At 48.1% G+C, this 23,674-nt stretch overlaps 2 protein-coding genes across 10 annotated transcripts in view; one reads left to right on the top strand and one right to left on the bottom strand.

Moving 5' to 3' along the window:
• DENND2B (DENN domain containing 2B) overlaps positions 1-16,178 on the bottom strand; it is a 272,711-nt gene extending 256,533 nt beyond the window's left edge. For 3 of the 5 annotated variants that reach the window (XM_073545195.1, XM_073545197.1, XM_073545199.1), the window contains exon 1: positions 16,030-16,178. The gene's annotated coding sequence lies outside the window, so the exon portion shown is untranslated. Of the gene's footprint in view, positions 1-8,122; positions 8,297-16,029 lie in introns of all 5 variants that reach the window. The other 2 variants (XM_073545194.1, XM_073545193.1) reach the window with 1 other exon arrangement.
• A 97-nt stretch (positions 16,179-16,275) lies between these two features.
• AKIP1 (A-kinase interacting protein 1) lies at positions 16,276-22,599 on the top strand. 5 transcript variants are annotated; one of them, XM_073545203.1, is made up of 5 exons: positions 16,276-16,543; positions 18,646-18,834; positions 19,175-19,252; positions 21,623-21,739; positions 21,948-22,599. In XM_073545203.1, exons 2-5 carry the CDS (start codon positions 18,694-18,696, stop codon positions 22,122-22,124), a joined length of 513 nt encoding a protein of 170 aa, XP_073401304.1. In that variant the 5' UTR covers positions 16,276-16,543; positions 18,646-18,693; the 3' UTR covers positions 22,125-22,599. The 5 variants fall into 5 exon arrangements, with proteins under 5 accessions (XP_073401304.1, XP_073401301.1, XP_073401302.1 ...); XM_073545200.1 differs by lacking the exon at positions 16,276-16,543 and adding an exon at positions 16,901-17,026; XM_073545201.1 differs by lacking the exon at positions 16,276-16,543 and adding an exon at positions 16,920-17,047.
• Positions 22,600-23,674: the final 1,075 nt, after the last annotated feature.

The following is a 23,674-nucleotide window of genomic DNA, read 5'->3' as shown; positions in this document are numbered from 1 at the left end:
AGAAGAATCGCTGGAACCCCTTCTGTTTTGATCTTCTTGATGACCCTCGGAAGTAGTGGTAGCAGGGGAAATAAATATGGGAGGCCAAACTGGTTCCATGGCAGAACCAACGCACCCACAGCGATTGCCTTCGGGTCCCTGGACCGAGCAACAAACGTGGGCACCTTGGCGTTCACCCTGGAAGCCATCAGATCCACAGCCGGTGTTCCCCACCGTTGGCAAATCTGTTGGAAAATCTCGGGGTGTAGTGACCACTCCCTGGACACAAGTCCCTGCCGGCTGAAGTCTGCCGCCCAGTTCTCCACGCCCAGGATGTGGACTGCCGATATCACCGAGTGGATCCTCTCGGCCCAATGAAGAACGTGCCCTACCTCGCGCATGGTTTCTCTGCTGCGGGTGCCACCTTAATGATTTATATAAGCCACCGCCGTGACGTTGTCCGATTGAATCTAGACGGGGCGGCCTACTAGAAGGTGATGAAACTGTTGCAGAGCCAGCCAGATTGCTCGTATCTCCAACAAGTTGATCGGGAGGCGTGCATCCTGCGGGGACCACCGTCCTTAGGTCGTGTGGTGGCGAAAAAACGCTTCCCAGCTGAGGAAGCTGGCGTCAGTTGTCTGGGGGGGGGGGGGGAGGGTTTCCCCTGAAGCAGAGAGGAACTGGTTATCCACCACCCGAGCGACTGCCTGACCTGAGAGGACAAACTGCATTGGCGATCGAGCGTGAAAGGGTTGTCCCAGGCTGACAAGAGGGCGTGCTGCGGGGGGCGAAGATGGAACTGGGCGAACGGTATCGCTTCCATTGCTGCCACCATTTTCCCTAGAAGCCTCATCCCGAACCGGATGGTATGAGAGACTGGTTGGCGAAGTGTACGGACTCCCTGCGGGAGAGCTAGAGCCTTGTCTCGAGGGAGAATTACCAACCCTCGGCAAGTGTCGAAGATCATCCCTAAAAAGGAAATTCTCTGAGCTGGAACAAGTGATGACTTCTTTACACTGACCAACCACCCTAGGCGGGCAAGAGTATCTAGTGTGATGCTGACATTTTCCTCGTATGCCCGCATTGAAGGGCCCTTAACCAAGAGGTCGTCCAAGTAAGGCAAGATGACTATGCCCTGAGAGAGCAGGATGGCCATGACGACTGCCATGACCTTCGTGAACACTCTGGGGGCCGTGGCTAGCCCAAAGGGTAGCGCTGCGAACTGAAAATGTAGACCGTTGAAGGCGAAGCGTAGAAACCTTTGATGTGGGGGGAAAATGGGGATATGTAGATAGGCGTCCTGGATATCGATAGAGGCCAAGTATTCTCCCTGCCCCATGGCCGATATGAATGAACGGAGAGGCTCCACCCGGAAATGGCTGACTGATGATTTTGTTCAGGAGCTTCAGGTCCAAAACAGGTCTGACAGTCCCGTCCTTTTTGGGAACCGCGAATAGGTTGGAATAGAAGCCATGAGCTCTTTCGTGTTCATGCACGGGAATAATGACTCCGTTGCGCTGGAGCGATTCGATGGCTCCAAGCAAAGCCCTTGCTGGGGTATCCACCCTGGGAAGACGGGAAAGAAAAAACCGTCTTAGGGGGGGTATCTGACAAACTATCTTGTAACCTGAGGACATCAGCTCTTTTACCCATGTGTCGTGTGCGACGTTGAGCCAGACATGGCAAAACCAGAGTATGCCTCGAGTCATTTGGCTGAAGATCTTTGGGACCTGGATCCCCTCGACCTGGGCTGGTGAGTACACATTCTCCCCAACGCGTTGGCTCTATACGAGACCTGCCGCTCTCTATCCTGGTTGGGGCGACCTGAAGCGGCGGAATTGGCCGCTGTGGTCCACCTGGAGTTGCGAAAGTCCCAAAAACATGCCTGAAACTTGTGACAATAAGGCGGTTTAATCTTTTGTTGAGGGAGAAAACCGCTCTTCCCTCCTGTGGAGTCAGAGATTAGCTGATCTAACTTCTCTCCGAATAGGCGGCCGCACTGATAAGGTAGAGAAGTCAAGGACTTCTTGGAGGTGGAATCAGCCCGCCATGTCCATAACCACAGAGCTCTCCTAATGGAAATTGCGTTAGCGGCAGCAAGTGCCCCGCAATTGGCCGCATCCAAAGATGCATTAAGTAGTCCCCAGCCATAGCGATCTGACTCGTGATCTCTGATACCTCTGCAGGTAGGTCCCTATCCTGCAAGGCTTTGTTTAATGATTCTGACCAGGAAATAATGGCCTTGGCCACCCATGTTGCTGCGAACGAGGGATAGAGTGCTGACCCTGATGCCTCAAATACTGAGCGAGCCAAGCTATCTATGAGACGATCCGTGGGATCCTTAATAGAAGAACCACTAGGTATGGATAACAGGGTTTTAGAGGCCAAGCGTGACACATGTAGATCCACCGTTGGGAATTCCGTCCATTTTTTACGGAGGTCCGGGGCAAATAGATACCTCGCTTCGAGCGCCTTCTGACCCGAGAAGCGTCTGTCCGGCCGTTCCCTGTGTCGCTGCACTATGTCCTCAAACTCTGGGTGAGTGCAAAATACTCTATGCGGCCGCTTAACTCGCTTAAATGTCACCTTATGGCCTGAAGCCAAGATGGCATCATCCTCAATCCCCAAGGTCTGGTTGACTGCTTCGATGAGGCTGTCCACTGTTTCACGAGACCCCGGAGTATCCAGGTCAAGGGGTTAGTCTGAGTCGAAATCTGAGGTTTGCTCGCTATTGACCACTGGTGACTGGGAGCGAGAAGCGGAACTCACGAATGCTAAAGCACGGGATGGACTGGGCGACACCGTGTGGGTTAGTTTTCCCCGGGTCTGCCTGGAGTGAGAGCAGCCCCTGCATGCCGGAGGCTCTTGTGACGTGGAGGACCCCTCGAAGACAGGCGAGCCACTGTCCCTGCCCCTATCTGGGGCACGAAGGGACTCGATTGCCCTCGTAAGCGACGCCATGGACTGCGACAGTGATAAGGCCCACTCCGGGGCACTTGGTACACTGGTCCCGGTCGCAGGGGAGGGCTCCTGGGCGCGTTCAGAATCGCAGGTTTTGCAAAATCGCTTGCTCTGCGCCCGCGGAAGAGCGGCCCGACAAGAGATGCATGCAGCGTATAGAAACGTGTGCGTCTTCGCTTTTTCGGACATGCTGTATCTGCCAGGCATCAGCACTGCAGACCGCTGGGGGCCCACGAGGGGTGGGCCGCCGGAAATGACGCGCAGCAAGGAGGCAGGACTTCCGCCTGCGGCCTAGCTCCGGCTAGCCGGAAGCCGCGGGCTCGATTTATGGTGCATGCCCGCGACGGGGGAGAACCCACCTCCCACGGCGTCCCAGGCCGAGGCTACATGCTGAACATGCGGACCCGCCACCGTGCGCGACGGGGGGGCTCTCTTCGGCTGCTGTTGCACCAACCTCCGCTGAACAGGCTAAGGGCTCCAGCCCTGTGGATGTCGCCTCAGGAGCCCTCCCAGGCCAACGTCCTCCGTGACGATTCTTCAGGTTCCCAGCTCAGGTAGATGGGAGTGGGGCCACATATAGGACGATGCAGGCACCCTAGCTCCGTCTTTCCCTCCAGGGGTGAGTGGGGGCCGCACGGACTATGCTTGTGCCTCTGTACAGCCCATGGTTTCAATACCTAGGGGTGATCAGGTCTAAGTCCGGCATTGTGTCCCACGTCGCGGGAGAGGGTACGTGGAGGCGACACTCGCACGTGCTCACCCGTTGTTGGTTTGGGGAGATCGCCCCCTTTCAATAGGGTCCGTCGCCCCTGTCTCATCTTCATGGGAAGAAAAAAAAAAAATGAGTCTGGAGAAAAAACAGACGTGTGCTTCCAACGAACACTAAGCATAAAACTGATTTCCGCCCGCAAACTGGGCAAGGGTGTATACGGCGGAGGAGGTGCTAACCTTTTTTCACTTAGTGTCAGCCTCCAGGCGGCAGTAGCATACACCCACAGTACCTGTGTCCCCCAATGAGGCGAAGGAGAAAAAAAAAAAAAAAAAAAATCAAAACGTTGACATAATCACATACAATATACATACTCACCGAACACTTAATCCTCAACGCTGCTTCAAACAATCAAAAGTAATAAACCAACATATACTCTCTGTCCGCCATAGTCCACTTAATACCGAATGTCCCATGCCGATGTCACCCGGTGGATCCACCGCGGGAGTGATTTCCTCCTGTCAGTCTATCACTGAGCTACCGTGAGAGTTCACCGGAGTACATCAGCTGATCAACTCTGGTGCTCTCACTTACGGCACCGATGCGTGAGAAAGTTTTCATACAGCGGTAGAAAACTCTCATGGCAGCGCAGTGATACACTTCCTGAGTGATTACCTCCTGTCAGTGTATCGCCGGAGGTCGGGCAGAGCAGTCACATCTCCTGATGTGACTGTCCTACATGTGGGAGAGCGCCATGGGACACTCGGTATTAAATGGACTATGTTGGACATCTGACAGGATATTATTATATGTATTTTTTGATTGTTTGCAGGAGACGAGGGCATTGAGGATTAGGCGTTCAATAAGTATGGTTAATTAAGAGTCAATAAAGGAGTCTGTGTGATTATTTCAAATAAAGGACTTTATTCTGGCTGTGTCTTTACTTACCATGTAACTACAGGATTAGTAATGGATAGGTGTCTTATAGATGCTTCTCCATTACGAACTTGTCGGCTTGATGTCACCTGACAATACAAAGGTGACATCAACCCCACTTGCCACAGCTACAGGGCAAGTGGAAAGAGTGAGGCTAAGTGCCAGAAATAGCACATCTATAAGGCTGGTTTCACATTCGCGCTTTTTAAGCGCACGCACGGCCGGGGGTAGCTCCGCCCCCGAGCCGGCTCTCTGCCCGGCGTGCCCGCCCCTTCCTTGTAGCGCCGCCTCCTAGCGCACAGCGGCGCCTGCGATCGGCGCACCCTATCTTTAGCATAGGGTGCGCAGATCGTGCGCAGGCCGTGCGCTAGTTGCGCTTTGACCTGCGCTGCGCACTTTTGACGGTGCGCCGTGCGCGCCAAAATCAAACTTTTTGGATTTTGGCGCGCACGGCGCACCGTCAAAAGTGCGCAGCGCAGGTCAAAGCGCAACTAGCGCACGGCCTGCGCACGATCTGCGCACCCTATGCTAAAGATAGGGTGCGCCGATCCGCCGCTGTGCGCTAGGAGGCGGCGCTACAAGGAAGGGGCGGGCACGCCGGGCAGAGAGCCGGCTCGGGGGCGGAGCTACCCCCGGCCGTGCGTGCGCTTAAAAAGCGCGAATGTGAAACCAGCCTAAGTTGCGCCATTTCTGGGGCAGCTGACAGCTGATGTTTTTAGCCTGGGGGGTTGCCAATATACATGGCCCCTTCACAGGCTACTAATATCAGCCCGCAGCAGTCTGCCTAGCCTTTGCTGGTTCAATTTTATAGGGGGGACTCCATGTCAATTTTTTCTGGGGTTCCCCTGTAAACTAGCCAGTAACGGCTAAGCAAACATGTGTGAGCTGATATTAATAGCCTTGGAACCTTAATGACTATTGGCTCCTTCCCAGAAATACAACATGAGCCCTCAGCCGTCGGCTTTCCCTCTGCTGGTTATGAAAATAATGCAGGAGTCCACGCAATTTTTTTTTAATAAAATATACAGATATTGCGTTTCATGCAAATTTCTGACAGTTGATGTTTTTATATAGTATATGTAGGTTAATTATGTTAATGCTCCTATATAGGCGGTGTGTGTGTCTTTATTTAACTCTTTATGTACCATTTTATTAATGAGGGTATCTGGCTGACACTTGTTTATTACTAAACCTCGGGCGTGGTTTTTCCACTGCGTTTTTCTGCCAAGCGACGCAGAAACCTAGCAGAAAATTACGCAACGTGTGCACATGGCCTTCAAGAGCATTAACACTACAATGTCATATGAGTGAATTGACAATACTTGAAAGCATTTGGGGGCTGCGGATTGACTTTACAGCTTCTGCCGCGCTGCACCACCAAGCGATGGCATTGTCTCCATATCGTAGTTTATTTGCTTCAATCCCCAGTCTGAACTGACAAACGTTAATCCTTTCACGACCAGAGGTATTTCCGTTTTTGCATTTTCATTTTTTCCTCCCCTTCTTCCCAGAGCCATAACTTTTTTATTTTTCTGTCAATATGGCCAGGTGAGGGCTTGTTTTTTTGTGTGATTAGTAGTACTTTTGAAAGACACCATTGGTTTTAACATATCATGTACTGGAAATCAGGAAAAAAATTCAAAAAGCAGTAAAATTGCAAAAAAGTGCAATTCAATATTTTTTTTTTTTTTTTTTTATCATGTTTACCTAGTGCTAAAACTGACCTGCCATTATGATTCTCCGGGTCACTACGAGGTTCACAGATGCAAAACATGTGCTTTTTTTTTTTAATTTAAGTGGTGAAAAAAATCCAAAATTTGGTTAAAAAAAAAAAAAAAAAAAAGTGCCATATTCGGAGACCTGTAGCGTCTCCATTTTTACTGATCTGGGGTTGGGTGAGGGCTTTTTTTTTTGCACACCAAACTGACATTTTTATTGATATGATCTTTTGATCACCTGTTATTGCAATGTAGTGGCAACCAAAAAAACGTAGTTCTGACATTTTGAATTTTTTTCTCGTTTCGTGATTGTGTTAATTTTTTTATATTGACAGATCTGGCAATTCTAAACGCAGCAATACCAAATATGTTCAATTTTGAATGGGGTGATTTGAACTTTTTTTTTTTTAAACTTTTTTTTTTCTACTTTTTGCATGCTTCAGTAGTCTCCATGGGAGACTAGAAGCTGCAGTACTCTGATCGCCTCTGCTACACACAGGTGATGATCAGATCGCCTGTGTGTAGCCGAAATGTTCACTTGCTATGAGTGCCGACCACGGGGTGGAGCTCAGAGCAATCCGGCAATGACAACCAAAGGAGTCTGCTGCAAGTATATAATAAATAATATTAATTATCCTTTGGGGGCCACTCTGCCTTGGCTTGCTGCTTTGGGGAATTTTTGTGTGGGTTGTCATTGGCTCTATACGAAGGCATGACATAAAGGTCTCTTTGTATGTTTTTAAACTGTTGCTGTGCTTTATGTAATTTTGATACCTGTTAATAAAGCACCATATATTTTTCAAGCAATTTAGGTGTTCCCGTATATGTAGGCATGATCTTTCCTCTTTTTTTGTTATGTCTTTTTTTCATGCCCATGGTGAGCCCTCTTGTTCATATTGGTTAGCAGTGCCCTCCACCCATCCTAGATTCTTCCAGAGTGGCAGCGCATCACTTTTGCTCACCGCCTCGTTGTTCCACTCGCGATTACCGGGCCTGCCAGCATTGAACAATAGTGAAGCTCAATGTCAGCCGGGACCAGGGACGGCCGCATAAGTTAACCGGTGTAGGAGAGGTAGGAGGAATAGCTGCTCAGGGCCCCTTAAAAACCATAGGCCCCGAAGCAGCTGTTACGTCTGCTATCCCGGTTGTTCCGCCCATGGTCGCGAGACAGAGAAAAGGATGGGAGTCGGAGAGTGTGGCGCACATTCCACACAAACAAAAACACCCAGCGGGCCAGATAAATGTCCTCGGCGGGCCGCATGTGGCCCCCGGGCTGTAGTTTGAGGACCCCTGTGTTACACTAACAATCTGTGAATTAATCAAATAAAAAAAGTTTCCATTCACTGACACAAGCAGATACCTTAAAATGGTGAGGAATGGAAAGATAAAGTGTATTAGAAAGATACAAAACTTATTACACAGACAGAATAGGGACAGTGATGGTAATGTCTGTAAAGAGATGTGAAATATGGTGGCGCTGCATAAGTAACGCATAATAATTACGGTAATACACAGCTCGAATGGGAGCCACTAGTACTGGCACACAGCGTTGTGCATACTATACATGCATGGGGTAATCGTCTCCGCTGATTGACTTTAGGGCCCAGATAGCTGTGGATGCCGTGCCCAATGCATAGACCACATGATTCTCCTAAAACCTCTTCTTCTATTCCAGAACCATCGCTATAACGTCACCGACACAATGTAACGGCCCTTCAATAAGGGCTTTGTTCTCACTGCTGTCAGAGCCTCAAAGAACAGAATAGGCTGAATTCAGGGCGATTCCTCATGTAAAAAGAGTAAAAAACCACAATCAAACCTGACGGACTCCTTGATGAGTGAACGGGGTCTGTCTGGCACCAGAGGTATCGGATCCGGCAAAACATTGTGGTTACAGATATAAGCTGTAACCACAACGTATTGACAACACAGCCTTTATGCGGATGGGTCTTCTGTCTCTCAATGTCTTTATTCACAGACACAAAGCTGAGATCTTGGAAAAGAAAAGAAAATATAGAGTTACGGTAATTAGAAAGCTGCAGAACCTTTCATTAACCAATGACTGCCATAGATTACATTAATTGGCCCCTTACTATATTTGAAGTTCACCAGGTCATGGGTTGTTAACGGGCCGCACACAAGATATTGCTGTCTCATGACACACCTGATTAGATGCTGTTATATTAATCAATAATAAACGATCATTTATAACCAAATGAAATTACAAGATTCAGAATTGATGGTAATATGCTAATAAGCGTCACCAATCAGCTCTAGTTGTTATTTTGTCACTTCTACACGCCGTGCAACTTTTATACACTGATGTGTAATTCTCGGAGGGTAAACATTGCCTTGTCCATCTTACAAAGAAAACAGGGATCTCAGTGGTCACTCTCCCACAGCCCAAGTGTCACTGACCCAAAGTGCAGCACAACAACCGGAACTGATTACATTCCAGAACAATGGGGGTTATACCACTCCATTACCAAGTGGCAATCAACTATTTATGAAAACATTTTAATAGGACGTCAGATATAAAAATCCAAATTATAACTCATCATCCACTTGATAAAGGCTTTGAAGTTGTACAGTCCACAGGGGGGCAGCGTTCTGATCCCGGGGTGAAGAGCTTTCATCCTGACCGGTCATAGGGAACAATCACCCCAATCCTGGATAGGAGCCGGCTGGGTGTGATCTCTGATAGTGATGGATCTGACATGAAGTGTTTACTTCCGTCCAGATGGAATATTAGTGCGATAAATTGTCCATGAGGCCATTAACTAGTTACAGGTCGGACTCTTAAACCACCTTTATTGAAAAAACTCCACAGTTATTGTTCAGTTCTTTGATAACCAGTTTAAAAAATGACCAGAAATACAACTGTGGCTTGTCGCTGTCAGGGGACGATGGAAATTGTAGTCGGACAACAGCGTGATCTCCTTAGGATTTTCACAAACACTGTAACGTGAATGAGCATCATGGAGGCCGCAGTGCGTATACGCGCTCCCCACTTTAACCCTTTGGCCACCACAATACATAAATTTACATCATATGCTTGTGGCAGGAGTATGGAATAGTTTTGGGAGCCAAACTCGCATCATACCTGGCAGATACCAGCTGTGTTACACAGCCGTCATTTGCCAGTAAATGCAGAGGTCAGGACTTGTTCCAATTACTACCATTTAAATATTTTTAAATGGCAAATTTTGTACCAAATTTATCACAATGGCGCACAATAATTAATGAATTTGCTATTTCCTTTGTTACCCAACAATTTTACCTTAATTTTACACATTTTCCCAAAATGTCACCTGAAACATTCAATAAGCTTTTAAAAGTCTGCAAAAACAGTATCAGACAGGCTCTGTCCTCCACTCGGGCCCGAGTCAGAGTCGTGGAGTCGGTGCTCATTTTGGTGGAGTCGGTATAAAATGGACCGACTCCGACTCCTAAAATATATAATAAATTGGGTACAGTAATTCAATGCAGAATGTGCCGAATATTTTTTCATAGGAATTTGGGAATGTTATGAAATGTCCTATAAATGGCTGTTCTATTCCTGATCTAAGGCTACATTCACACACAGCCAGGTGCACCTCATAGCTGCCCAAAAGGACGCCCAGGACAGGCATTGCTCGTCTTCAGTAACACATCAACATCAACTGATAGTTGGAATAAATAGACTGCATTCATCACCACATCTTAAGGTGCAGGCTTTATTTTCAAGTGTAGGGGTGTGCAGTATGAGGTTCTGCAGCAGCTGAGGTGTGCAGTATGAGGTTCTGCCTCCTCCTAGGTTTGATTCTGGCTTCGCCCATGGTGTGAATGTAGCCTGAGGATCTTGGCTTTGTCTTAGCTGAGATAAGTCATAGTGATTATATATTATATATATATATATATATATATATATATATATACACACACACACACACACACAGTACAGACCAAGATTCACTCTGGAGGCATCAAAACTATGAAGTAACACATGTGGAATTATATAATTAACAAAAAAAAGTGTGACACACCTGGAAATATGTCTTATATTCTAGGTTCTTCAAAGTAGCCACATTTTACTTTGATTACTGCTTTGCACTCTTGGCATTCTGTTGATGAGCTTCAAGAGGTAGTCACCGGAAATGGTTTTCACTTCACAGGTGTGCCCTGTCAGGTTTAATAAGTGGGATTTCTTGCCTTATAAATGGGGTTGGGACCATCAGCTATGTTGGGCAGAAGCCTGGTGGATACACAGCTGATAGTCCTACTGAATAGACTGTTAGAATTTGTATTATGGCAAGAAAAAAGCAGCTAAGACAAACGAGTGGCCATCATTACTTTAAGAAATGAAGGTCAGTGAGTCCGAAAATTTGGGAAAACTTTGAAAGTGTCCCCAAGTTCAGTGGCAAAAACCATCAAGCGCTACAAAGAAACTGGCTCACATGAGGACCGCCCCAGGAAAGGAAGACCAAGAGTCACCTCTGCTGCGGAGGATAAGTTCATCCGGGTCACCAGCCTCAGAAATCGCAGGTTAAAAAGCAGCTCAGATTAGAGACCAGGTGAATGCCACACAGAGCTCTAGCAGCAGACACATCTCTACAACAACTGTTAAGAGGAGACTTTGTGCAGCAGGCCTTCATGGTAAAATAGCTGCTAGGAAACCACTGCTAAGGACAGGCCACAAGCAGAAGAGACTTGTTTGGGCTAAAGAACACAAGGAATGGACATTAGACCAGTGGAAATCTGTGCTTTGGTCTGATGAGTCCAAATTTGAGATCTTTGGTTCCAACCACCGTGTCTTTGTGCGGCGCAGAAAAGGTGAACGGATGGACTCTACATGCCTGGTTCCCACCGTGAAGCATGGAGGAGGAGGAGGTGTAATGGTGTGGGGGGGCTTTGCTGGTGACACTGTTGGGGATTTATTCAAAACTGAAGGCATACTGAACCAGCATGGCTACCACAGCATCTTGCAGCGGCATGCTATTCCATCCGGTTTGTGTTTAGTTGGACCATCATTTATTTTTCAACAGGACAATGACCTCAAACACACCTCCAGGCTGTGTAAGGGCTATCTGACCAAGAAGGAGAGTGATGGGGTGATACGCCAGATGACCTGGCCCCCACAGTCACCAGACCTGAACCCAATCGAGATGGTTTGGGGTGAGCTGGACCGCAGAGTGAAGGCAAAAGGGCCGACAAGTGCTAAGCATCTCTGGGAACTCCTTCAAGACTGTTGGAAGACCATTTCCGGTGACTACCTCTTGAAGCTCATCAAGAGAATGCCAAGCATGTGCAAAGCAGTAATCAAAGCAAAAGGTGGCTACTGTGAAGACCCTAGAATATGACGTTTTCAGTTGTTTCACACTTTTTTTTGTTAATTATATAATTCCACATGTGGTAATTCATTGTTTTGATGCCTTCAGAGTGAATCTACAATTTTCATTCTCATGAAAATAAAGAAAACTCTATGAATGAGAAGGCGTGTCCAAACTTTGGTCTGTACCGTATATATGTAATCGATATTATACAGTGTATTACATATTTACAATTTATTACAGTTTTTTGTGTTCTAAAGTTGTATTCCAATAAATAGATATTATGTTCTGTCTAAATATCTTGATTATTGTATCATAGAAATGATTAAATGTCTGATGTTCACATTGTACTACAATACATTTTTAACTTAAATATAAGCGATATATGTCGGAGTCGCAGGTTTGGCTTACCGACTCCACAGCCCTGCCTATAGGGCTTACAAGCTCTTTTGTATAATCCATGTAATCACTGTTTTGAAGCTGGATTACCTCCTAATCCTGGCACAGTGCTTACAAGAGAGCGGCGGTGGTCGGTCTCCATGGCAACAAGCTAGATACAAAGGAAAAGCATCAATATCTGAAGAACGGCTGCAGAGATTAATAAGAGATAACCTGTAAGAGCGGCTGGATACGGCTCTGCCGGCCGACATCTGCCGGCGGAACAGAGGCCGCTATCTGCAGACCGGATATAACTTCAAGAGAAATGTGCTGTCTTCCAGGTGCAAAAATTAAAGATGTGTCTGACAGGATATCAGGACTCTTCAGACCTACAGATGACTTCCCATTCCTGCTACTACATGTGGGGACAAATGACACCGCAAGAAACGACCTGGAAACCATCTGCAGAGACTTTGAAGACTTAGGCAAGAAAGTGAAAGAACTGGGAGCGCAGGTGGTCTTCTCTTCCATCCTCCCAGTGGATGGCCATGGAACAAGGAGGTGGAATAAGATTCTGCAAGTGAAAAACTGGCTACGTCGATGGTGCCGTCAGCAACGATTTGGATTTCTGGATCACGGAGTGAACTACTTACACGATGGACTACTTGCTAGAGATGGGGTGCACCTTACGAAGACTGGAAAGCATGTATTTGGAAGTCGCCTTGCTACACTTGTAAGGAGAGCTTTAAACTAGAACAACATGGGAAGGGAAGCAAAAGACCAGAAAAAGCCATACACCTGACAAATGCTATTGAGAACTCTGCTATTAGAAGTGGAAAGGAAGAACAAAGACGAAAGAATCTAATTAATAAAAATATTGGAGAAAGAGAAACCAATCACAAACTAAAATGTTTCTATACTAATGCACAAAGCATGGGCAACAAACAAGGAGAATTGGAACTACTAACACAGGAAAAGAAATATGATGTCATTGGAATCACTGAAACTTGGTGGGACAATACACATGATTGGAATACAAGACTAGAAGGATACAACTTATTTGCAAGAAACAGACTTGATAAACGAGGAGGGGGTGTTGCATTGTATGTTAGAAACGCGTATATCTGCACAGAGATTGAAGCTTCAGAGACTGGGAGTTCTGTGGAAACTGTTTGGGTAAGAATACAAGGACAGAACAATGGAAAGGACACCATTGTAGGCATTTACTACAGGCCGCCTGTGCAAGCTGAAGATATGGATGAACTCTTTATGCATCAAATGGCCAAGTTCTCCAAAAAATATGACATAGTTGTCATGGGAGATTTCAACTATCCAGACATTTGTTGGGAATCTCTCTCAGGCAAAACTAACAGGTCAAGGAAATTCTTATCCTTTCTTGCTGACAACTTTATCTTCCAAAAGGTAGGGGAGAAAACAAGGGGAACTGCTACCTTGGATCTAATCCTTATAAACAGGGAGGAAATGGTTGAGGAGGTAAAAGTGGCTGGAACCCTAGGAAGGAGCGACCATGCTATTTTAGAATTTTGGATAACTAGAGGAGGAAGACCTGTGAAGACTCAGACGTCAAGGTTAGATTTCAGAAAGGCAGATTTTAAGGGATTCAGAAAGAGAATTGGAGGGATCCAATGGCTGTATATCCTTAAAGACAAAAATGTCCAGGAAGGATGGGAAATCTTGAAAAATGAAATTCTCAAAGCACAGTTGTTAACAATTCCGAAAAGAGGGAAAAATAGGAAGCATTTAAGGAAACCAGGATGGGTGAACACAGAACTTAAGCACATGCTAAAAAGGAAGAAAAAAATGTTTATAAAATGGAAAGAGGGAGGCATATCTAAAGAAGAATATAATGCTGTCTGCAGAACCTGCAGGGCACAAATCAGATTATCTAAAGCTGACAATGAATTGAGGCTTGCAAGAGATGTCAAAAGCAATAATAAAGGATTTTGGGGATATGTCAAAAGTAAAAGAAAAGTCAAAGATGCTATAGGATTTTTACAGGATGAAAATGATGAAATGGTAAGACAGGATGTTGAGAAGGCTGAACTTTTAAATTCCTATTTTGCATCTGTTTTCTCTCAGAAAGGAAATGTAACACCAACTGTTATTCACTGTCCTATTAAGGGAATAGAAGAATCCAGGATATCTATAAACAGAAAGATAGTGAGGAAACACTTAGCTAACCTAAATGAATTCAAGTCTCCAGGTCCAGATGAATTACACCCCAGAGTACTGAAGGAGATAGCAGAAGAAATTTTTGAACCCCTCTCCATAATCTTTGAAAATTCTTGGAGAACAGGAGAAGTGCCAGAAGACTGGAGAAGAGCAAATGTTGTTCCTATCTTCAAAAAGGGGAAGAAGGTGGACCCAGGCAACTATAGGCCGGTGAGTCTGACTTCTATACCAGGAAAGATCTTTGAACAAATTATTAAACAACATGTATGTCAATACCTGGATAAGAATGAAGTGATTAAACAGAGTCAGCATGGGTTTGTAACTAATAAGTCATGTCAGACTAACTTAATTTCCTTCTATGACGGTATCACTGATTGGGTGGATCAAGGAAATGCTGTAGATATAGTATATCTTGACTTCAGCAAAGCATTTGACAAAGTCTCTCATACAATCCTTATTGAAAAAATGACTAAGTATGGAATGGACAAGGCAACTGTTAGGTGGATTCATAACTGGCTTAGTGATCGGACCCAAAGAGTGGTCGTAAATGGCTGCACATCCAGTTGGAAGAATGTCTCAAGTGGGGTACCACAGGGCTCTGTCCTGGGCCCTGTATTGTTCAACATCTTTATCAACGATTTAGATGAAGGAATTGAGGGTAAACTGATTAAATTTGCTGATGACACAAAGCTAGGAGGGATAGCTAATACTAGAGAAGAGAGAGAGAGGATTCAAAAAGATTTAAATAAACTGGAGAAGTGGGCAGCAACTAACAGAATGGTTTTTAACAGGGAGAAATGCAAAGTACTACATCTGGGCAATAAAAATGAAAAAAGCATATATAGAATGGGAGGAATAGGGCTAAGTGACAGCACATGTGAAAAAGACTTGGGTATACTAATAGATCACAGACTGAATATGAGTCAACAGTGTGATGCAGCAGCAAAAAAGGCAAATGCAATTCTAGGATGTATTAACAGAAGCATACAGTCTAGATCACGTGAAGTCATTATTTCCCTCTACTCCTCTTTGGTCAGACCTCATCTGGAATATTGTGTCCAGTTTTGGGCACCACATTTTAAAAAAGACATCAACAAACTGGAGCAAGTTCAGAAAAGAGCGACCAGAATGGTGACCGGTCTGCAAACCCTGTCTTATGAGGAAAGGTTGCAGGATTTGGGAATGTTTAGTTTGCAAAAGAGAAGACTGAGAGGAGACTTAATAGCTGTCTACAAATATCTAAAGGGCTGTCACATTGTAGAAGGATCAACTTTATTCTCATTTGCACAAGGAAAGACTAGAAGCAATGGGATGAAACTGAATGGGAGGAGACACAGATTAGATATTAGAAAAAACTTTTTGACAGTTAGAGTGATCAATGACTGGAACAGGCTGCCACGAGAAGTTGTGAGTTCTCCTTCAATGGAAGTCTTCAAACAGAGGCTGGACAGACATCTGACTGGGATGATTTAGCGAATCCTGCTTTGAGCAGGGGGTTGGACCAGATGGCCCAGGAGGTCCCTTCCAACTCTACGATTCTATGATCCCTCTGTGAGGACAGGAGCGCCCGTCCGGGGCCTGATAGAGCCCATATTACACGGCAGCCGGGGGTCTACGGGGGCGGCCATCTGTAATAACAGGGCTCGGCCTGTTCTCGGGTCGCCGGCCTCGTTCCACAGATTCTCAATAAACGGCAGAAAACCACAATCTGAACGTTACACGAAGAAAAACGCATAAAACACGAGGCGTCCATGCGGCTCCATCGCTGAGGTAACCGGTGAGGTAATTCCTCCCCATACCTCTGTCAGGACAAGGTCTTCATTATCGTTATACACTATATACTTACACATCAGCCCTCACAGGTGTAATGTAAGCACGGTATCACGTATCATTACTGGTCACCATCACTACGCTCCCTGCACTCCTCGCCTCACTCTGCTCTCATCACCTCAGCACTATTCCCGCCTTTTCTCCACAGTCACCGCCTTAGAACTACAGGTCCCGGCATGCAGCGCAGCCTCTGTCACTAGGTGTAACAGCTGATCCTCTCCCAGCAGTCAGTGCGCCTGCGCCGCGCAGAGGGGAACCTTGACGCAGCGGTGACGTCGTCTGACAGGATGACGTAGCTGGAGCTCCGCTGCAGGGCGCGTCACGTGACGTGTCCCGGGGCCGGTTTCTGCCGCTGATCTTTCACCATTTTGCTGCGGTTTTTGTATGGAATATCGCGATTCTGCCTCTCTCTGATCGCCTCTTTACCTGTGGATGTTTTTCGCAGCTCCTGCACCGTGAGGTGATGTCTGCACATCCGCGAGTGTCTACGAGGGGTTAATGGTGTGATCTCTGCGCCATACTCGTCTGTGGTAAGAGCCGCGCTGTGCTGCACTTCCTCCTCCTTTGTGCGCTGGTTTTCTTACTGTGGCAGCTCCGCCGGCGTCGGGTTCATTTATGGCTTTTCCTATAGATTTTCATATAGGAAGAAGAGAAGGCGTGAAATCAGGAAACGTTAGGCGCGGAGCCTCAGCCATCAGGCGCGGAGCCTCATATATCACGTGCAGAGCCTCAGCCGTCAGGTGCGGAGCCTCAGCCGTCAGGTGTGGAGCCTCAGCCGTCAGGTGAGGAACCTCAGCCGTCAGGTATAGAGCCTCAGCCGTCAGGTGCGGAACCTCAGCCGTCAGGCGCGGAGCCTCATATATCACGTACAGAGCCTCAGCCGTCAGGTGCGGAGCCTCAGATATAACGTGTGGAGCCTCAGCCATCAGGCGCGGAGCCTCATATATCACGTGCAGAGCCTCAGCCGTCAGGTGCGGAGCCTCAGCCGTCAGGTGTGGAGCCTCAGCCGTCAGGTGCGGAACCTCAGCCGTCAGGTATAGAGCCTCAGCCGTCAGGTGCGGAACCTCAGCCGTCAGGTGCGGAACCTCAGCCGTCAGGCGCGGAGCCTCATATATCACGTACAGAGCCTCAGCCGTCAGGTGCGGAGCCTCATATATCACGTGCAGAGCCTCAGCCGTCAGGTGCGGAGCCTCATATATCACCTGCAGAGCCTCAGCCGTCAGGTGCGGAGCTTCAGATATCATGTGTGAAACCTCAGCCGTCAGGTGCGGAGCCTCATATATCACGTGCAGAGCCTCAGCCGTCAGGTGTGGAGCCTCATCACGTGCGGAGCCTCATATATCACGTGCAGAGCCTCAGCCGTCAGGTGGGGAGCTTCAGATATCACGTGCAGAGCCTCAGCCGTCAGGTGCGGAGCCTCAGATATAACGTGTGGAGCCTCAGCCGTCAGGTGCGGAACCTCATATATCACGTGCAGAGCCTCAGCCGTCAGGTGCGGAGCCTCAGATATAACGTGTGGAGCCTCAGCCGTCAGGTGCGGAACCTCATATATCACCTGCAGAGCCTCAGCCGTCAGGTGCGGAGCCTCAGATATAACGTGTGGAGCCTCAGCCGTCAGGTGCGGAACCTCATATATCACGTGCAGAGCCTCAGCCGTCAGGTGTGGAGCCTCATCACGTGCGGAGCCTCATATATCACGTGCAGAGCCTCAGCCGTCAGGTGGGGAGCTTCAGATATCACGTGCAGAGCCTCAGCCGTCAGGTGCGGAGCCTCAGATATAACGTGTGGAGCCTCAGCCGTCAGGTGCGGAACCTCATATATCACGTGCAGAGCCTCAGCCGTCAGGTGCGGAGCTTCAGATATCACGTGTGGAGCCTCAGCCGTCAGGTGCGGAGCTTCAGATATCACGTGTGGAACCTCATATATCACGTGCAGAGCCTCAGCCGTCAGGTGCGGAGCCTCAGATATCACGTGTGGAACATCAGCCGTCAGGTGCGGAACCTCATATATCACGTGCAGAGCCTCAGCCGTCAGGTGTGGAGCCTCATCACGTGCGGAGCCTCATATCACGTGCAGAGCCTCAGCCGTCAGGTGGGGAGCTTCAGATATCACGTGCAGAGCCTCAGCCGTCAGGTGCGGAGCCTCAGATATAACGTGTGGAGCCTCAGCCGTCAGGTGCGGAACCTCATATATCACGTGCAGAGCCTCAGCCGTCAGGTGCGGAGCTTCAGATATCACGTGTGGAGCCTCAGCCGTCAGGTGCGGAGCTTCAGATATCACGTGTGGAACCTCATATATCACGTGCAGAGCCTCAGCCGTCAGGTGCGGAGCCTCAGATATCACGTGTGGAACCTCAGCCGTCAGGTGCGGAGCCTCATATATCACGTGTGGAACCTCAGCCGTCAGGTACGGAGCCTCATATATCACGTGCAGAGCCTCAGCCGTCAGGTGCGGAACCTCATATATCACGTGCAGAGCCTCAGCCGTCAGGTGCGGAACCTCATATATCACGTGCAGAGCCTCAGCCGTCAGGTGCGGAACCTCATATATCACGTGCAGAGCCTCAGCTGTCAGGTGCGGAGCTTCAGATATCACGTGTGGAGCCTTAGAATGTTTTTTTTGTTGTCTTCAGATCGCTGCTGTCACCGTCTTCCCATCATTGGAGAAGACCCCGTAGAGGATGGAGGATTCTCTGCGGAGAACGTCTGCACTGGGGCAAGAGGTGCTGGAGAGGGCGAGACGCAGGGATGTGGACTGGTGGTCTGTACGTACACACAGCGGCCACAGTCCAAGGATACGGCACAGTACGGAGAGCCCAGAGGTCAGTGGCGGGCTCTTCACCTTCCAAGGAAATACCGGACAACCGTGTAGTCACCTACTAAGGCATGTCCCCTCCTGCCACCACGCCAACTAATTCACGGCCCCTTCTACTGACACATTGACTAATCCACGGCCCCTCCTGCCACCACACCAACTAATCCACAGACCCTTCTACCGCCACACTGACAAACTGAGAAGATCAGTGGGGACTATAAATGGGGCACAGTCACCCACATTCTTGGTATTCGTTAGGTCGGGGTCCCTGGGCTCAGACACTTATGACGTCTCTGCTGGAGCCGTGCAGACATGGTGTTCAGCTCCTGCTTTGTCTCCTTGTGCAGGCGGAGCGGCCTTCGAGCTTAGAAGAGGCGTTCAGCACGTTGTCCTGCTTCATGCGCCAGACGACGGAGCAGTGTGAGGTACCGGCAGGGGGCGGCTTCAGGCTTTGTATAATTGTTGCACGATATTACCGTCGCTGTGCTCTGTGAAGGAACATGGTGGCACATTCTCCTGTTCAGACCGGTATTATGCAGCGGTCTGGGTCCTACGGCACAAGTCCGCTGCCACCATAGTGTGAGGTGATGTGCTGCAGCATATTAAGGGGGCAGCAGCTGTGAAGGGTCTAAACCTGCCATATAATGAGATAAAACTGCCCCCGCTGGGCACCCACATGTGTGCCTCCCTCTTACCTCTCAGTATACGACATCGGGGGCATTAGTCTTCCTGACATGTTTTCTGTTCTCGCTCTTATATCTTCAGCGGCGCATTTCTCCTTGGGATTTCGGACACTGATTTCAGCAGTGATACTTCCACACATCATGGGTTTATCTCAGTCTGTAGTACACCCCCTATATCACCCCCTTGGCGTCCAGGTGTGCCTTACCTGCAGCATGGCATCAGGGTATGTGGGCAGCCAGCAGTGTCTGATAATGAGCCCCGAGGGCCGGAGGCGACATCTTCCCCTCAGTCGCTTATATCTTGTGTTAATATACAGCTCTGGCAAAAATGAAGAGACCACATTCAAACGTTCAGTTTGTCTGATTTTTCTCTTTATATTTTTGAGTAAAATGTAAATTGCTCTTTTATTCTATAAACTACTGACCACGTGTCTTTCTCCAGCAATAAATTTTGTATTATCAGAAAATGAGAAATGGTCAAAATAACCAAAAAAATGCAGAGTGCTTTCAGACCTCAAATAATGCTAAGAAAACAAGTCCATAATCATTTAGAAACAACAATACTAAAGTTTTACCTCGGGAAGAGTTCAGAGATCAATATTCTGTGGAATCCCCATGATTGTTAATCCCAGCTTTCCTGCGTCTTGGCTGCTTTCCATTGTCGCACTGCCTTTTGAGTGACCTTATGCCGCTCCTGGTACACACATGTCAGCAGTTCTTCTTTGTGTGATGGCTTGTGACTCTCCATCTTCCTCCTGATGACATTCCAGAGGTTCTCAGTGGGGTTCAGGTCTGGAGATTGGGCGGCCATGACAGGGGTTTGATGTGGTGGTCCTTCATCCACACATTGATGACCTAGCTGTGTGGCATGGCGCATTGTCCTCAGAGTTGGGGAACATTGCCTGAGCAGAAGGAATCAGCTGTTTTTCCAGGATAACCTTGTATGCGGCTTGATTCATCCGTCCTTCACAAAGATTAAGCTGCCCAATTCCAGCCTTGCTGAATCATCCCCAGATCATCACCGATCCTCCAAATTTCACAGTGGGTGCAAGACACTGTGGCTTGTGCGCCTCTCCAGGTCTCCGTCTAACCATTAGATGACCAGGTGTTGGGCAAAGCTGAAAATTAGACTCATCAGAGAAGATTACCTTACTCCAGTCCTCTATGGTCCAATCCTTATGGTCTTTGGCAAACTTCAGCCTGGCTCTCCTTTGCTTCTCATTGATGAAAGGCATTTTTCTAGCTTTACATGACTTGAGCCCTGCCCCTAGGAGCCTGTTACGATCTGTTCTTACCCTGCACTTCACCCCAGCTGCCAATTGCCATTCCTTTTGTAGGTCACTTGATGTCATCCTGCAGTTACTGAGTGACATTCGAATAAGATGACGGTCATCCCGGCCAGTGAAGAGTCGTTTTTGCCCTCGGCCGGTCTGTAGCTTTGTTGTCCCCAATATCTGCTGCTTGACCTTGTTGTAATGGACTGCCGTCTTAGAAATTTTAAGGATGGAGGCAACATGACGCTCACTGTATCTCTCTGCTAGTAAAGCCAGAATTGAGCCCTTCTTTTCCTCACTGAAGACTTTTCTTTTCATCTCCTTTGGCGTGGTTAAGTTATTTTTTGTTTCCTATTACTTTTGGGACATTACTAGCACTTGTTTCGTCATCCAGCTCCAGCTTGTTCTGTTGCAGGAGGATTGTGAACACCACAGCAGGGTTTTTATACTTTCCTTCGTTAGATAAGATTTGGTTCAGGTGATCACTAATCAGAAGCACAATAAGTAGAATGAGGTGGACTCTGGTTGGAATTCAGCTGACACTGGAATGGAGGAATGGCTGTCAGACATGGAGAGAAGCGGATTGTTATATAACTGTGCAGTGGGCTCTTAATTTTTGCCAGAGCTGTATATTACCCAATACTTTGCCACAGATACAAAAGGATTCATGTGATAAACCCCCAGCTGCGCTCGACCCCATAGGACGGGCTGTGTCCCGGGCCTGTGGGCGGTCATAGGTGATGCACGCTTGCAGTGAGGTGTAGAGCAGATTAGACATATGAATCTTACTTGTATATTATGGTACATGGATATTATAATATTCTATCTCCTCTCCTAGAGGTATCACAGCTGTATCCCAGCCCCAGAGATGAGCAGGAGCGAAGTGCAGCACGTCTGCAGAATTCACTGCAGGAGACGCCAGCGAGTGCCCGGGAAGCCGCCTCCTCCGGCATCGGTGAGTGGTGAAGCCAGCGCAGCCGGTGGGGATTGTACATGCAGTCATGTCACACGGAGCATCCGGCCACGTCCAGCTCTCGCTGTGTCATGTCAGATTACAGGGAATCACTTATGATGGTCGCCCAGTCTCACCTGGTTGTGTCAGTAACATTAATTTACCGGTTTGGATGGTGGTGTCTCCTACATCTTGTGTTTATATTCTGCAGAGCTCGACCGCTGGCCCCTTTCAGTCTTCTGTGACATCGCGGGACCCCCGGGACATTTCCATTGAAGTCGCTCCTGGAACATACAGCATCTCTGCCTCTTCCTCTAACTACCACAAGCAAACTCACCTGCTGAACATTACCCCCGGGCAGAGTGTGGACCTCACCTTCACTGGGTAGTCTGTGGGGGGAGTCTGTATAAGACGACCGGCCCTTTAAATCTGTTCACCCAGTGATTTTTACAGTCATTAAATACCAGAGACCACATTGTCTGTGTGACGTCCCTGGAATATAGTGTCAGAAAACCTGTGTGTGAACACTCGTGTACAGTCGTGGTCATGGGTCCGGTGGCTGCACTTTATTTCTCTGGGACCTGACAACAGCAATGCAACTGGTTTCTCTCTGCGAGGATGCACATACGTGTCCTGGATACAGTCCGCTCTTGGATTTTTAGATGCCTTTAAAATGAATATATGCACGAAGGTCGCCATGAATGATGTGAGATGCAGGACGGCGTCCTATGGACTGAATTGGTGACTTTCAGTGTAGTATCCTTAGTGGACAGCAGGGGGCAGCAGGCACCTTCTGATTTCAGGGCTTTATTTTAAATCGTTTGGTATAATTTATTTTAATAAAGATTTTCCTTTTTTATTGACCTGCACAGAAGCTCATTTGTAGGCATAAAATCCAGAGACGCCTTGGGCATCACTGTCGCCCTCACTGGTAGATCTGCAGCTCTCCTGCACAGAGAAGTGGACACGACCATGTTGGGTCTTCAACTGTCACGTCACTGCAGGGGGCTACGCTGGACGAGCGGCCACAGATGGCTGTGTGCTGCACTATGTCGCAGCAGAATGCAGGGACTGGTGGTGCATTGTAAGGCTATGTGCACACGTTGCGGATTCCTGCGGTTTGGTCTGCGGTTTCACACCTCTACTATGTTAAAGGTGTGAAACCGCTGCGGAAACCGCCCAAACAATTGACATGCTGCGGTTTGTAAACTGCAGCAAAACCGCGCGGAAAAAAACGCAGCGTGAGCACAGCGTTTTTGAAAACCCATAGGCTTTCATTGTACTGTACCATGTCAGCGGAACGGCTGCGTTTCCACAGGGCCAAAACCGCTGCAGAAACGCAGCAGAATCCGCAACGTGTGCACATAGCCTAACCTGTTTGGCAACTGGGTTCCAATTTTTTGCACCTCGCTTGCCGAGGTTGCGGTATTTGCTACTCTTAGCACCACGTCGGATCCCTGCTCTGACAGGCAGGGTCTCCAACGTGTCACTTTACTCACCCGAGCTGCGGTTGGTTCTTCCCTTCCCCATGTTCTGCCTGCTTCCAGCAGAGCTTTCAGCCATGTCCTTAAACCATGCGCATGCTCCCGCCCTCTTAAAGGACAAGCGCGTGCACTTGCTATTTCCTCCCCAGCCAATGGCGGTGGGGCATTATTTATATATTGCTTCCGCCTCACTGGGGAGGTGCCTGAGCAACCTTCCTGTTCTGTGGTCGAAGTTGTGTAAGGTTGCGTACTAGTCCTTGCTGCACTCTGGTGCAGATCCTGCCTGCTGCACTCTGATGCAGATCCTGCCTGCTGCACTCTGATTTAAACGCTTGCTGCACCATCCAGTCTGTCCTGGGTCAGGTGCTGAATGTCTGGTCTGTCCTGGAGTGGCACCTGGCGTTCATCGGGAGCCAAGTCTAACCTCACCATCAGATGCTCTAGTGAACACTCC

Source organism: Dendrobates tinctorius, unplaced genomic scaffold (genome assembly GCF_039654945.1).
Source record: "Dendrobates tinctorius isolate UK_male_01 unplaced genomic scaffold, ASM3965494v1 ptg000142l, whole genome shotgun sequence".
Lineage (NCBI taxonomy): Eukaryota > Metazoa > Chordata > Amphibia > Anura > Dendrobatidae > Dendrobates > Dendrobates tinctorius.
Note: the sequence above shows the minus strand (reverse complement) of the source record. Positions and strands in the feature narration are given on the sequence as shown.

Coding starts and splice junctions, on each gene's coding strand:
- AKIP1 (XM_073545203.1), top strand. CDS start 18,694: ATGGAGGATTCTCTGCGGAGAACGTCTGCACTGGGGCAAGAGGTGCTG. Junction 18,835..19,174: donor ACAGTACGGAGAGCCCAGAG/GTCAGTGGCGGG, acceptor CTCCTTGTGCAG/GCGGAGCGGCCTTCGAGCTT. Junction 21,740..21,947: donor AGCCGCCTCCTCCGGCATCG/GTGAGTGGTGAA, acceptor TATATTCTGCAG/AGCTCGACCGCTGGCCCCTT.